The sequence below is a fragment of the Ovis aries genome, chromosome 3, assembly GCF_016772045.2.
Source record: "Ovis aries strain OAR_USU_Benz2616 breed Rambouillet chromosome 3, ARS-UI_Ramb_v3.0, whole genome shotgun sequence".
NCBI classification, from domain to species: Eukaryota; Metazoa; Chordata; class Mammalia; order Artiodactyla; family Bovidae; genus Ovis; species Ovis aries.
This window is the reverse complement of record NC_056056.1, coordinates 197362692-197377254: the sequence shown is the minus strand read 5'-3', so window position 1 is coordinate 197377254 and position 14563 is coordinate 197362692. Positions and strand designations below refer to the sequence as shown.

Here is a 14563-nt window from a genome sequence, read left to right as displayed (position 1 = left end):
ATATGATAATAAATGAATCCGTCTTTATCATCTATAAATACAAAATATTTCATAGGCAAACATGATTAAATGGTATATGTGTGTCACTATGGGGGGATATTGTAGAATGTGAATATGAGACAGCGAAGGGTTTTTACCCTATAATATGCTGACATTTTTGAGTCCTAGGGAAGATGAATAAAAAGAGCACATGTCCTTCAAGGTTATTATAATGCTGTCCAAGACAGAATCTGGGGTGATTCTATACAGGAAAAGAAGAACGATAAGGTGTGAAGACTCAGAATTATTAAGAGCACCAGCTTTGGAAGCTGCCATATTTGGGTTAGACTCCTGGCTTGCCACCTAGCATTCACTCTATAATCTCTTTGGCATCTCTCAAATCTCTAAGGATAACCACAGTAGAACATTTTTTTTTTTTAATGCAGAAGCTACCATTACCAAAGTTTTCAGAGTGAGAAATGAAATACCTAGCTCTGTTAGATTATATGGAGACAGAGTGATCAAAGAAAATGCAAAGAATACTTTTTAAAAAATCTCCAAATATAATTAGATTAGTAACTGTGATGTATCTCATTTTAATTCCTCTTGATGGAGCTAGACAGTTATAACAGTTCATAATGCATGCATCATTTTTTGGTCTCAAAATCTTTTACTTAGCCAATATATAATGTGCTCTTATTAACATTTTATTATTCAATCTTGTTTTTAGCTAATTATCTTGTCAAAGACCTAATTGCAGAAATTCTACATTTTTGCACAAATGACCAGTTATTCCCCAGAGATCATCTTTTAAGTATATGTGGCCATGAAGAATTTTTACAAAAGTAAGTATCTTATTAAGGTAAATTTTGATCATTGTTAATCTATATTAAGCAACATTTCTTTCTTTGCTTTTAATCAGACTGTGCAAATACTCTATTCATAATCAATTTTTCTCACTTAAAGGTGAATTTAAAATTTTGTATCAAACTAACTGTCTTATTCTTGGTTTGACTTTATATTTTGTATATATATGGCAATGTGTATTTAAGTGACCTGTAACTAGGGTGACCAACTATCTCAGTCTGTTCAGACTGAGGCTGCTCCCCAGACATGGGACTTTCAGTTCTGAAATCTTGGGCAACACAAGTTATCTTATTTGTGACAAAGCTTAGTAGGACTGATCACAATTTAAACAATAAATTTTTTGCAATAAGTAATTTTTTTGACTCAGAACGATATTAGCATGCTGTTTAAATACATTTCAAAATCACAGAGTGTTTGAGTATGACAATTATATTTTCATAAAAGACTAAGTTTTAAAATACTTTCTTCAATTCTTTACTTAGGGAGCTCAGTAAAATAATTAGAAAAGTCTATTCTCATCTATGTCAGCTGCATATACTTATTTGATAGAGAAAAAAAAACCTTAACTCTTCTTAATGTACCACAATAACTATTGTCTTAAAGTTCCCTAAAGACCAAATTTGAAAATATAACACAACCTTAAGAAAGGAAATACTAATATTTCTCTCCCGCTATTGCGTTATTTCTCTCCTGGTGTTTATATTTCCTCTATTGTGTTTCTATAAGTACCTAAAGATTGACAACGCTTTTGCTTCGTATTTCTTTTGAGACACCCATTGTCACTGTCATTGCTCTTCCACCATGAATATGCTTGAAAACATCTTATGGGTGATTTTCCTTTATTGTACAGTGTTAACTGTGAATAATTTTTAAGACTGATTATTCTCCTTTCTTTGTTCCCAGTTACAACAAAATTATTTTATTCTTTTTTCTTGTTAATATAAACATAATAGATTTTTTAGCGTTTTATGCTATTTTATTAAAATTCATTTACCTGGGTTTATTAAGATAGGAAAGTTGCCAAGTATTAGTGTAGGTTAATTAGAGTTAGTTATTATCTAATGGAAATTGAAGGATATGTACCTAACTGGAATTTGCTTACTATTTAAGAATAATAGCCTATCAGGACTGATATGACTACTTTAATAAGCAGAATATTCTTACTATTCTTTCTAATAGCTAAAGGAATATGTATTTCATTCATTTTTTTTCATGTATTCCCATGTAATTTATCTTAAAAATACATCCTTAAAGATTTGGATATCTGTTTTTATTTCTCTGTAGAGGCAACACAGGAAACATGTAATAAGTTAATGATGCAATAAGTAATAATTCAAACACTAACAGTTAGAGATTTACAATTCATCTGAAGTACCTAACTAATTTTGATTGCAATGATATTAAAATAATAGTCATCATTTATCAAGTGCTAATGATGCCCCTGTCTCAAATTAGGTAAACATCTAAGTCTCATAAGACATCAAGAGATAGATACCATCAGATCAGTTCAGTTCAGTCACTCAGTCATGTCCGACTCTTTGCGACCACATGAATTGCAGCATGCCAGGCCTCCCGTCCATCACCAACTCCTGAAGTTCACTCAAACTCATGTCCATCAAGTCGGTGATGCCATCCAGCCATCTCATTCTCTGTTGTCCGCTTCTCCTCCTGTGACCAATCCCTCCTAGCATCAGAGTCTTTTACAATGAGTCAGCTCTTCACATGAGGTGGCAAAAGTACTGGAGTTTCAGCTTAAGCATCATTCTTTCCAAAGAACACTCAGGACTGATCTCCTTTAAAATGGACTGGTTGGATCTCCTTGCAGTCCAAGGGACTCTCAAGAGTCTAAACCAACACCACATTTCAAAAGCATTAATTCTTTGGCACTCAGCATTCTTCACAGTCCAACTCACACATCCATACATGACCACAGGAAAAACCATAGCCTTGACTAGACGGACCTTTGTTGGCAAAGTACAGTCTCTGCTTTTGAATATGCTATCTAGGTTGGTCATAACTTTTCTTCCAAGGAGTAAGCGTGTTTTAATTTCATGGCTGCAATCACCATCTGCAGTTATTTTGGAGCCCAAAAAAATAGTCTGAACTGTTTCCACTGTTTCCCATGGAGTGATGGACCAGATGCCATGATCTTCATTTTCTGAATGTTGAGCTTTAAGCCAACTTTTTCACTCTCCTCTTCCACTTTCATCAAGAGGCTTTTTAGTTCTTTACTTTCTGCCATATGGATGGTGTTATCTGTATATCTGAGGTCACTAATGTTTCTCCCGGCAATCTTGATTCCAGCTTGTGCTTCTTCCAGCCCAGCATTTCTCATGATATACCCTGCATAGAAGTTAAATAAGCAGGATGACAATATACAGCCTTGACGTACTCCTTTTCCTATTTGGAACCAGTCTGTTGTTCCATGTCCAGTTCTAACTGTTGCTTCCTGACCTGCATATAGGTTTCTCAAGAGGCAGGTCAGGTGGGCTGGTATTCCCATCTCTTGAAGAATTTTCCACAGTTCATTGTGATCCACACAGTCAAAGGCTTTGGCCTAGTCAATAAAGCAGAAAAAGATGTTTTTCTGGAACTCTCTTGCTTTTTCCATGAACCAGCAGATGTTGGCAATTTGATCTCTGGGTCTTCTGCCTTTTCTAAAACCAACTTGAACATCTGGAAGTTCACAGTTCACGGACTGCTGAAGCCTGGCTTGGAGAATTTTGAGCATTGCTTTACTAACATGTGAGATGAGTGCAATTTTGCGGATGTTGGGCAATTTTTGGCATTGCCTTTCTTTGAGATTGGAATGAAAACTGACCTTTTCCAGTCCTGTGGCCACTGCTGAGGTTTCCAAATTGGCTGGCATACTGAGTGCAGCACTTTCACAGCATCATCTTTTAGGATTTGAAACAGCTGAACTGCAATTCCATCACCTCCACTAGCTTTGTTCGTAGTGATGCTTTCTAAGGCCCACTTGACTACACATTCCAGGATGTCTGTCTCTAGGTGAGTGATCACACCATCATGATTATCTGGGTCATGAAGATCTTTTTTGTATAGTTCTTCCATGTATTCTAGCCACCTCTTCTTAATATCTTCTGCTTCTGTTAAGTCCAGTCCATTTCTGTCCTTTATCAAGCCCATCTTTGCATGAAATGTTCCCTTGGTATCTCTAGTTTTCTTGAAGAGATCTCTAGTCTTTCCCATTCTGTTGTTTTCTTCTATTTCTTTGCATGGATCACTGAGGAAGGCTTTCTTATTTCTTCTTGCTATTCTTTGGAACTCTACATTCAGATGCTTATATCTTTCCTTTTCTCCTTGGCTTTTCGCTTCTCTTCTTTTCACAGCTATTTGTAAGGACTCCATAGACAGCCATTTTACTTGTTTGCATTTCTTTTCCTTGGGGATGGTCTTGATCCCTGTCTCCTGTACAATGTCACGAACCTCATTCCATAGTTCATCAGGCACTCTATCTATCAGATCTAGGCCCTTAAGTCTATCCCTCACTTCCATTGTATAATTATAAGGGATTTGATTTAGGTCATACCTGAAAGATCTAACGGTTTTCCCTACTTTCTTCAATTTAAGTCTGAATTTGGCAATAAAGAGTTCATGATCTGAGCCACAGTCAGCTCCCAGTCCTGTTTTTGCTGACTGTATAGAGCTTCTCCATCTTTGGCTGCAAAGAATATAATCAATCTGATTTCAGTGTTGACCATCTGGTGATGTCCATGTGTAGAGTTTTCTCTTGTGTTATTAGAAGAGGGTGTTTGCTATGACCAGTGCATTCTCTTGGCAAAATTCTATTAGCCTTTGTCCTGCTTCATTCTGTACTTAAGGCCAAATTTGCCTGTGACCTCAGGTGTTTCTTCACTTCCTACCTTTGCATTCCAGTCCCCTATGATGAAAAGGATATCTTTTTTGGGTGTTAGTTCTGAAGGTCTTGTAGGTCTTCATAGAACCATTGAACATCAGCTTCTTCAGTGTTACTGGTTGGGGCATAGAACTGGATTACTGTGATACTGAATGTTTTGCCTTGGAAATGAACAGAGGTCAGTCTGTCACTTTTTTGATTGCATCCAAGGACTGCTTTTCAGACTCTTTTGTTGACCAGGATGGCTAGTCCATTTCTTCTAAGAGATTCCTGCCCACAATAGTAGATATAATGGTCATCTGAGTTAAATTCACCCATTCCAGTGCATTAGTTCGCTGATTTCCTAGAATGTCAACATTCATTTTTGCCATCTCCTGTTTGACCACTTCCAATTTGCCTTGATTCATGGACCTAACATTCCAAGTTCCTATGCAATATTGCTCTTTACAGCATCGGGCCTTGCTTCTATCACCAGTCACATCCACAACTGGTTATTGTTTTTGCTTTGGCTCCATCCCTTCATTGTTTCTAGAGTTATTTCTCCACTGATCTCCAGCAGCATATTGGGCACCTACCGACCTGGGGAGTTCCTCTTTCATTATCCTATTATTTTGCCTTTTCATACTGTTCATGGGGTTCTCAAGGCAAGAATACTGAAGTGGCTTGCCATTCCCTTCTCCAGTGGACCACATTCTGTCAGACCTCTCCACCATAACCTACCTGTCTTGGGTTGCCCCACGGGCATGGCTTAGTTTCATTGAGTTAGACAAGGCTGCGGACGTGTGATTAGATTGACTAGTTTTCTGTGGTTATGGTTTCAGTGTGATAGATACCATAATGATCCATTTTACAGATGGGCAATCTGAGACTTTCATCAAGGTTACACAACTAGGAAGTTGGTAGGGTCAAGCCTGAACTCAAACTCAGGATTGGCTATCTGCATAACCTTGGCTCTTAACTATAAAACAACACTAAAAGAGCTCTTGAGTGAGACCCAGAAAATAGCTAATGGTTCTTCATGCTGGAGCATGGGGTGGAAAATATTTGCAGTTTTGCAGGGGTCTACAGGATAGGTGTGCAGGAATTACAGTACTCCAATTCAACACCTACTGGGCACACAGGTGTGCAAGTGATCTGGTTTATCATTGAGACACAAACATGATTTAAAAATATAATCTCTGCCTTCTTCCTTGACTAAGGAATTCATAAAACTATGTAATTAGTTATTACAAAGTCCTTTTGTAAGGGCAGTATTAGTTTTTGTATATACCAACTACTTGCAGGTCAAAAAGAGACATGGATTAACAGCAAGAATAATGAAATGGTGCAAAAGAAAGTCAATGAGTAATTTGTATTTAAAAGGTAAATACTGAGGAGAGAAATCAGTACTGTATGACAAAATGATAACAGCTTTGGAATATATAAAATGTACATAAATTTTTAAAGAAATAATTATCAAGATAAAAAATGAGCTAAGAATGTGACTGGCAATTCAGTGAACAAGAAAGTATTTAGTGTTTAACTAATGACAAGCATGCAGTTAAAACAATGAGATGCCATCTTTGCCCAACAAGTTATTAAAATATTTATTATGATGAAATTCAGTGGGAAAAATGGACAAAATCCAGAAAGCTGCTGGGAATTTAAACAGATAGAGCACTCTCTAAAGTGAATTTTGTCAAAAATGTGTCAGACATCTATAGAAATGTGTCAAGAACATACATGTGTTTCAGCAATTCTGCTTCTACAATATTTCTGAAGAAACAATCATAATTGTCCAAAAAAGACTTACAAAATCCTACATTCACCATAGAATAATTTCTAATAGTAATAAAAAAACAAAATCTCCATCAGTATTCAATCGTGATAAAATAATTTTATTAGTTTCATTATATATAAAATAATATCATTATATATAGTTCATTATATATAATTTTTATATTATATATTCATTATATATAATAATTTCATTATATTAATTTATAAATTAATAGAAAATACAGTATCATAAATCTTGATATGAAAACATGTATATCGCTGATGGCTCAGATGGTAAAACATCTGTCCACAATGTGGGAGACCCAGGTTCAATCCCTGGGTTGGGAAGATCCCTTGGAAAAGGGAATGGCAATCCACTGCAGTATTCTTGACTGGAGAATTCCACGGACAGAGAAGCCTGGCAAGCTATAGTCCATGAGGCCGCAAAGAATCGTACATGACTGAGTGACTAACATGCATACATATCATACTTTTTAAGGGTAAAAAGATATATTTTCAAACCATATTTTAATATATTAATGTATACTACTATTTGGAAAATAGAAATCCTACATATGAAAATGTAATCCTATACAATAAATGAGATCTTATACACTAAAATACTAGAGTAGCTATTCCTTGAAAAAGAACTACAATAAAGATAATATTTATTCTTTTTTTACTTACAAAACATCAACAACAGGCATGCCTTTTTTGCTATCAGGAGATTAAGGAAATAAATTATTCTGGAGAGTGGGAGAAGTATTTAAGTGATCATATAAATAACATATGCTTAAAAGAGGGTTGGAAATGAGTTAGAAGAACATATGAAAGATGACAGAGTTTAACCTAAAGTAGCAGCAGTGGGGCTAAACAGGAAGTATTAAATCCCTGGGGTATTAAAACTGTGGAATTAGTGGAACTTGGCAAATAAATGTGCGATGATTGAAATACAAACACACAATGAGAGAGCTGTGAGTTACAGTATTTGGGGGGTGGAGGGGGTGGGATTATGAGCTTCCCAGGTGGTGCAGTGTTAAAGAATCAGCTTGCCAAGCAGGAAACATGGATTCTATCCCTGCATTGGGAAGAGCCCCTGGAGAAGTGAATAGCAACCCAGTCCAGTATTCTTGCCTGGAAAATTCCATGGTGGGCTACAGTCCATGGAGTCACAAAGGGTCAGACATGACTGAGTGACTGAGCATGCACACAGGCACTGAGGACTGTAGCCAATAGGCAGCCTCTCAGCTGGCTTGGAGGAACTACTCTGAAGAGTTAAGATGAGATTAGTTTATACGTGATCTTGGAGAAGGGATACATGCAATCGAACACACATCTTGGTGGAAGACTACTGTTATTCAGGAAGCACAGATATATCTTTAAGACTTCAGTACATACCTAAGTATGGGAAGATGCAAGAAATTGGGTTCATAAAATTTCTCCTGAAAATACCTAACTATCCGAAAGCCAGTTCTGCCAGTTTTCTTAGAGCACAGAGTGCCTCCTTCCTATCCCTTCTCTGAAGTCCTTTCAGGGTGTGGAGTTCAGCGACTGCAGTCGCTAGTGACTCAATCCTGGTAGAGCCAGATGGTGAGTGACATTCTGTAGGGTATAAAATAATTAATCAAGTTAGAAACATCCTGAGTATGTGAGTGCCAAGGGGCATCTGATATTGAGAAAACAGCTCAGATTTAGGGAAATCTGGCATGGATTAAGGAATCATTGGCACTAAGAGGGAATGGAAGTCTTAGAGATACATGCAACTGTGTAAGGAAAGTGACAAAAGAAAGGATCTTGAGAACATTAATATATCAAAGATGAAAGGAGGAAGAGGAACAGAAAAAGGAAACTGGAAAAAAGCAATTTAAATTGTATGATACTTTGGAAAACTTGCCTTTCACAAGAAGGAAAGAGAAATTTGAATTACTAAGCAAATATAGCATCATACTGGAAATAAATTAAATGAGGATTGATAAATCATCATTAAGTTTGGCAACTAACAAATTAGTTGATTCAAATAAGATCAAGTTTCATAAAAAGGAGGAGAAGAAAAAGGCAAGATTGCAATCAGCTAAGGAGAAAGGAAGGTGTTAAAAAGAAACTCAAGCAGACTACTCTCTTAGAAGTAATGTGTGGTGATAAAAGACTGGAGGAAAATGGGGTTTTAGATGCTGAGAATCAGTCTGGAGATTTGGGGAATGTGGATAAGAGAGATACTGGAAATATTCATAAGATGAAGGGAAAGAACTGATGAAGAGGGAAACACTGAACGCAGAGAATGTATCGGTTGTGAGGTGTTGCGAGAGCATGGGAACAGATCAAGAAGACAGATGAATATACCTGTGGCTGATCCATGTCGATGTATGGCAGAAACCAACACAATATTGTAATTATCCTTCAGCTAAAAATAAATAAAGAAAAAAAGTCATACACACAAAAAAGAAGACAGAGAAAAGGTGAGCAATGCCTTGAAGGAGGACCTTCCCTTCCCAAAAAGACCAACAGGAGCTCAAATGAATATTAAATTAAAAAAATTAATAGTCAGAAAGATAACTATGCATTTGAAAAACTGAATCTCTGATAAAAGCAGGAATGCATAAGGAAGTTACATCGAAATGAGAATAATAATTATAACAATAAAAACAAGAAGAAAGTCTACTTATAAACGCCTCTAATGGGTCTTCCCTTGTGGCTCAGTGAGGTAAAGAATCTGCTATCAATGCAGGAGACATGGGGTTTGATCCCTGGTCAAGGAAGATCCCACACACCATGGAGCAACTAAGTCCGTGTGACACAAATACTGAGCCTGTGCTCTAGAGCCCATGAGCCATAACTGCTGAGCCCATGCATCCTGGAGTCCATACTCCACAAGGGAAGCCACCATAATGAGAAGTCTGTGCACTATGACTAGACAGCAGCCCCCTGCTCGCTATAACTAGAGAAAAGCCCACACAACAGAGAGACCCAACACAGCCAAAAATTTAAAATAAATAAATGAATGTTTTTAAAAGCCTCTTATGAGCAATTAATAAAATTTTCACATGTAATACCATTTGTTTCCATATAAGAAAAGTATGATTATTCCCATGTTAACATGGGGAAAATGAGGCTAAAAGAAATTGACTGACTCCCTGAAGTTCAGAAAATCGTAAGCAGCAAAGCCAGGATGGCACAGATCAATCTGACTTTGAAGCCTTGTCTTCCCACTCGATTACAAAGCTTCCTTTCATGATAAAGGGCCACTTGAAAACAAAACTTACAGGATAACACCTCATTATGAATAATGACAATACGTGGCTTCCCAGGTGGCACTGTGGTAAACAACTCACTAAGCATGAGTTTATAATTCAACATAGAGTATTTTGATCAAGGAGAAGATAAATAACTTACAGAACACTCATTTTCTGACACATACAAAAAATTTCAGTTTCTGTAATCAGGATATGCTTAGAAATGCTTTGACTAAAATAAAGGCAAATCAAAATCACTAAAAGTGGACTTTATTTGTCATTTCCAAATTTCCAATTAGATAAAAATAAACTCTCTTTTTGGAATCTCGAGTCTGTTTAAGCAAATAAATAATATGAAAACACATCCTTCCCATTCTTAGCAAATACCCCTGATTTGGCAAAATGAGTTAATCTCCCTTAACTTCAAATTTTTTCCTTTTAAAAACTGAGTTTTTAATATAGTTTTCTACTTTAAAAATGAGGTGCAGGATTATATTTTAGTAATCTTTAATTCAAAATGTAAAATTGTATTAAGCTTCTACTAGTCCTTTCATTACATATGGATTGCTTTAAGCTCTAAGCTTAGTTCTAAATAAATTAAAAGTTATGGTTGTTAAAATATAATAAACTGAAAAATAAAAATGTATTCCTTACCGCAAAATTCTACTATTACTGTTGTAAAATGATGTGGAAGGATTTTTCATTTTAAACTCCCCTTAAATTATCAGATCTATGCTTCTTAATCCGCTTTGTGACGATAGCAACAAATTATATTTAGTTGCTACGTTTGCAGTTTCTCATCTAGTTTGGATAAGATAAGGGCAAATTCTCAAAATTTAAACTTCTTGGTTTCTTCCAGATGGAATATCAGTCTGTTGAAATAGTCACAATAAGTAACTACTTGATGAACCAAGCAAATTTGCAAAAATTGGTTAAAAATTTTGGTCAATATTAAATGTCAATGGTCAGGAAACTTTTTCCCAACTTGACAAATAGTATTTCTGTGATTATATATTATTTTTTTAACATTTCATCCTTAAGTCATATTTTGCTATTTTATTGAACTAATCTGTCTTTACCAGAGTTAGTAAAGTAACAAATAAAATCCTAAAAAGGCAGGAGATGTAAATAAATAAGATAGACACAAATTACACATAATTTTACCTTTACATTGATATATTAAAGTGTCCTCAAACTTTAGTGTGTATATGAGTTATCTGAGGATGTTGTTAAAAACACATTCTGAATTTCTTGGTCTAGGGAAGAGACTTCACTTTTAACAGACTTCTAGGTGATGCTCACACTCATTGTTCAAGTTGCAAGATATTAGTTCAGTTCAGTTCAGTTGCTCAGTCATGTCCAACTCTACAATCCCATGAATCGCAGCACACCAGGTCTCTCTGTCCATCACCAACTCCCAGAGTTTACCCAAACTCATGTTCATTGAGTCGGTGATGCCATCCAACCTCTTCATCCACTGTCGTCCCCTTGTCCTCCTGCCCTCAGTCTTTCCCAGCATCAGAGTCTTTTCAAATGAGTCAACTCTTCACATCAGGTGGCCAAAGTATTAGGAGTTTCAGCTTCAATATCAGTCCTTCCAAATGAATACTCAGGACTGATCTCCTTTAGGATGGACTGGTTGGATCTCCTTGCAGTTCAAGCGACTCTCGAGGCTGGAGATATTAGCGACCCAAGAATTTTGGCTCAATGAAAAATGAAGTACATTTTTAAAATTATTATTTATTCATTTATTTTTAATTAATTTATTTATTTTAATTGGAGGCTAATTACAATATTGTAGTGGGTTTTGCCATACATTGACATGAATCAGCCATGGGTGTACATGTGTTTCCCATCTTGAACCCCCCCTCCCACCTCCCTCCCCATCCCATTCCTTGGGGTTATCCCAGTGCACCAGCCCTGAGCACCCTGTCTCATGCATCAAACCTGGGCTGGCAATCTGTTTCACATATGATAATATACATGTTTCAATGCTATTCTCTCAAATCATGCCACCCCCGCCTTCTCCCACAGAGTCCAAAAGACTGTTATTTACATCTGTGTCTCTTTTGCTGTCTCGCACATAGGGTCACTTCAGTTGTATCTGACTCTCTGCAACCCCATAGACGGCAGCCTACCAGGCTCCCCCGTCCCTGGGATTCTTCAGGCAAGAACACTGGGGTGGGTTGCCATTTCCTTTTCCAATGCATGAAAGTGGAAAGTGAAAGTGAAGACACTCAGTCATGTCCGACTCTCAGCGACCCCATGGACTGCAGCCTACCAGGCTCCTCCATCCATGGGATTTTCCAGGCACGAGTACTAGACTGGGTTGCCATTGCCTTCTCTGATATAGGGTCACCGTTACTATCTCTCTAAATTCCATATATATGTGTTTGTATACTGTATTGGTGTTTTTCTTTCTGACTTATTTCACTCTGTATATAAGCTCCAATTTCATCCACATCATTAGAATGATTCAAATGTATTCTTTTTAATGGCTGAGTAATACTCCTTTGTGTATAGGTACCACAGCTCTCTTATCCATTTATCTGTCAATGGACATTTAGGTTGCTTCCATGTCCTAGCTGTTGTAAACAGTGCTGCAATGAACATTGGGGTACACGTGTCTCTTTCAATTCTGGTTTCCTTGGTGTGTAAGCCCAGCAGTGGGATTGCTGGGTCGTATGGCAGTTTTAACTCCAGTTTTTTAAGGAATCTCCACGCTATTTTCCATAGTGGCTGTACTAGTTTGCATTCCCACCAACAGTGTAAGAGGGTTCCCTTTTCTCCACAGCCTCTCCAGCATTTATTGTTGTAGACTTTTTGATAGCAGCCATTCTGACCAGTGTGAGATGGTACCTCATTGTGGTTTTGATTTGTATTTCTCTGATAATGAGTGATGTTGAGCATCTTTTCATGTGTTTGTTAGCCATCTGCTTGTCTTCTTTGGAGAAATGTCTGTTTAGTTCTTTGGCTCATTTTTTTTATTGGAATTGAGCTGCTTGTATATTTTTGAGATTAATGCTTTGTCAGATGCATCATTTGCTATTATTTTGCCCCATTCTGAAGGCTGTCTTCTCACCTTGCTTATAATTTCCTTCGTTGTGCAAAAGCTTTTAAGTTTAATTAGGTCTTATTTGTTTATATTTGCTTTTGTTTCCATTACACTGAGAGGTGGGTCATAGAGTATCCTGCTGTGATTTACGTCAGAGAGTGTTTTGCCTATGTTTTCCTCTAGGAGTTTTATAGTTTCTGGTCTTACATTTAGATCTTTAATCCATTTTGAGTTTATTTTTGGGTATGGTGTTAGAAAGTGTTATAGTTTCATTCTTTTTTACGAGTGGTTGGCCAATTTTCCCAGCACCACTTGTTAAAGAGATTGTCTTCTCTCCATTGTATATTACTGTCTCCTTTGTCAAAGATAAGGTGTCCATAGGTGCATGGATTTATCTCTGGGCTTTATATTTTGTTCCATTGATCTATGTTTCTGTCTTTGTGCCAGTACCATACCGTCTTGATGACTGTAGCTTTGCAGTATAGCCTGAAGTTAGGCAGGTTGATTCCTCCAGGTCCATTCTTCTTTCTCGAGATTGCTTTGGCTATACGAGGTTTTTTGTATTTCCATACAAATTGTGGAATTATTTGTTCTCTTCTCTGCAAAATACCGCTGGTAGCTTGATAGTGATTGCATTGAATCTATAGATTGCTTTGGGTAGTATACTCATTTTTCACTATATTTATTCTTCTGATCCATGCACACAGTATATTTCTCCATCTATTTGTGTCATCTTTGATTTCTTTCATCAGTGTTTTATAGTTTTCTATATATAGCTCTGTTGTTTCTTTAGGTTGATTTATTCCTAAGTATGTTATTATTTTTGTTGCAGTGGTAAATGGAATTGTTTCCTTAATTTCTCTTTCTGTTTTCTCATTGTTAGTGTATAGGAATGCAAGGAATTTCTGTGTGTTGATTTTATATCCTGCAACTTTATGATATTCACTGATTAGCTCTAGTAATTTTCTGGTGGAGTCTTTAGGGTTTTCTATGTAGAGGATCATGTCATCTGCAAACAGTGAGAGTTTTACTTCTTGTTTTCTAGTCTGGATTCCTTTTATTTCTTTTTTTTCTCTGATTGCTATGGCTAGAACTTTCAAAACTATGTTGAATAGTAATGGTGAGGATGGGCACCCTTGTCTTGTACCTGATTTTAGGGGAAATGCTTTCAAATTTTCACCATTGAGGATAATGTTTGCTGTGGTTTCATCATGCTGCTGCTGCTGCTGCTGCTAAGTCACTTCAGTTGTGTCCAACTCTGTGCGACCCCATAAATGGCAGCCCACCAGGCTCCACCATCCCTGGGATTCTCCAGGCAAGAACACTGGAGTAGGTTGCCATTTCCTTCTCCAATGCATTGAAAGTGAAAAAGAAAGTGAAGTCACTGAGTCATGTCCAACTCTCAGGGACCCCATGGACTGCAGCCTACCAGGCTCCTCCGTCCATGAGAGTTTCCAGGCAAGAGTACTGGAGTGGGGTGCCATTGCCTTCTCTGTAGTTTTATCATTTATGGCTTTTATTATGTTGAGGTATATTCCTTCTATTCCTTCTGGAGGGTTTTTATCATAAATGGATGTTGAATTTTGTCAAAGGCTTTCTCTGCATCTATTGAGATGATCATATGGTTATCTTTCAATTTGTTAATGTGGTGTATCATACTGATTGATTTCTGAATATTGAAGAATCTATACATCCCTGGGATAAAGCCCACTTGGTTGGATTCTGTTTGCTAGAATTTTGTTAAGGATTTATGCATCTATGTTCATCAGTGATATTGGCCTGTAGTTTTCCTTTTAT

General features: G+C 36.9%; 1 protein-coding gene across 18 annotated transcripts in view; it reads left to right on the top strand.

Moving 5' to 3' along the window:
- Positions 1-14563, top strand: part of PIK3C2G (phosphatidylinositol-4-phosphate 3-kinase catalytic subunit type 2 gamma) — a 668476-nt gene that overhangs the window by 235141 nt on the left and 418772 nt on the right. For all 18 annotated transcript variants that reach the window (XM_060413352.1, XM_060413355.1, XM_060413356.1 and 15 more), the window contains one exon: positions 710-824. In XM_060413352.1, the coding sequence (XP_060269335.1) occupies positions 710-824 (115 nt within the window). The remainder of the gene's footprint in view (positions 1-709; positions 825-14563) is intronic.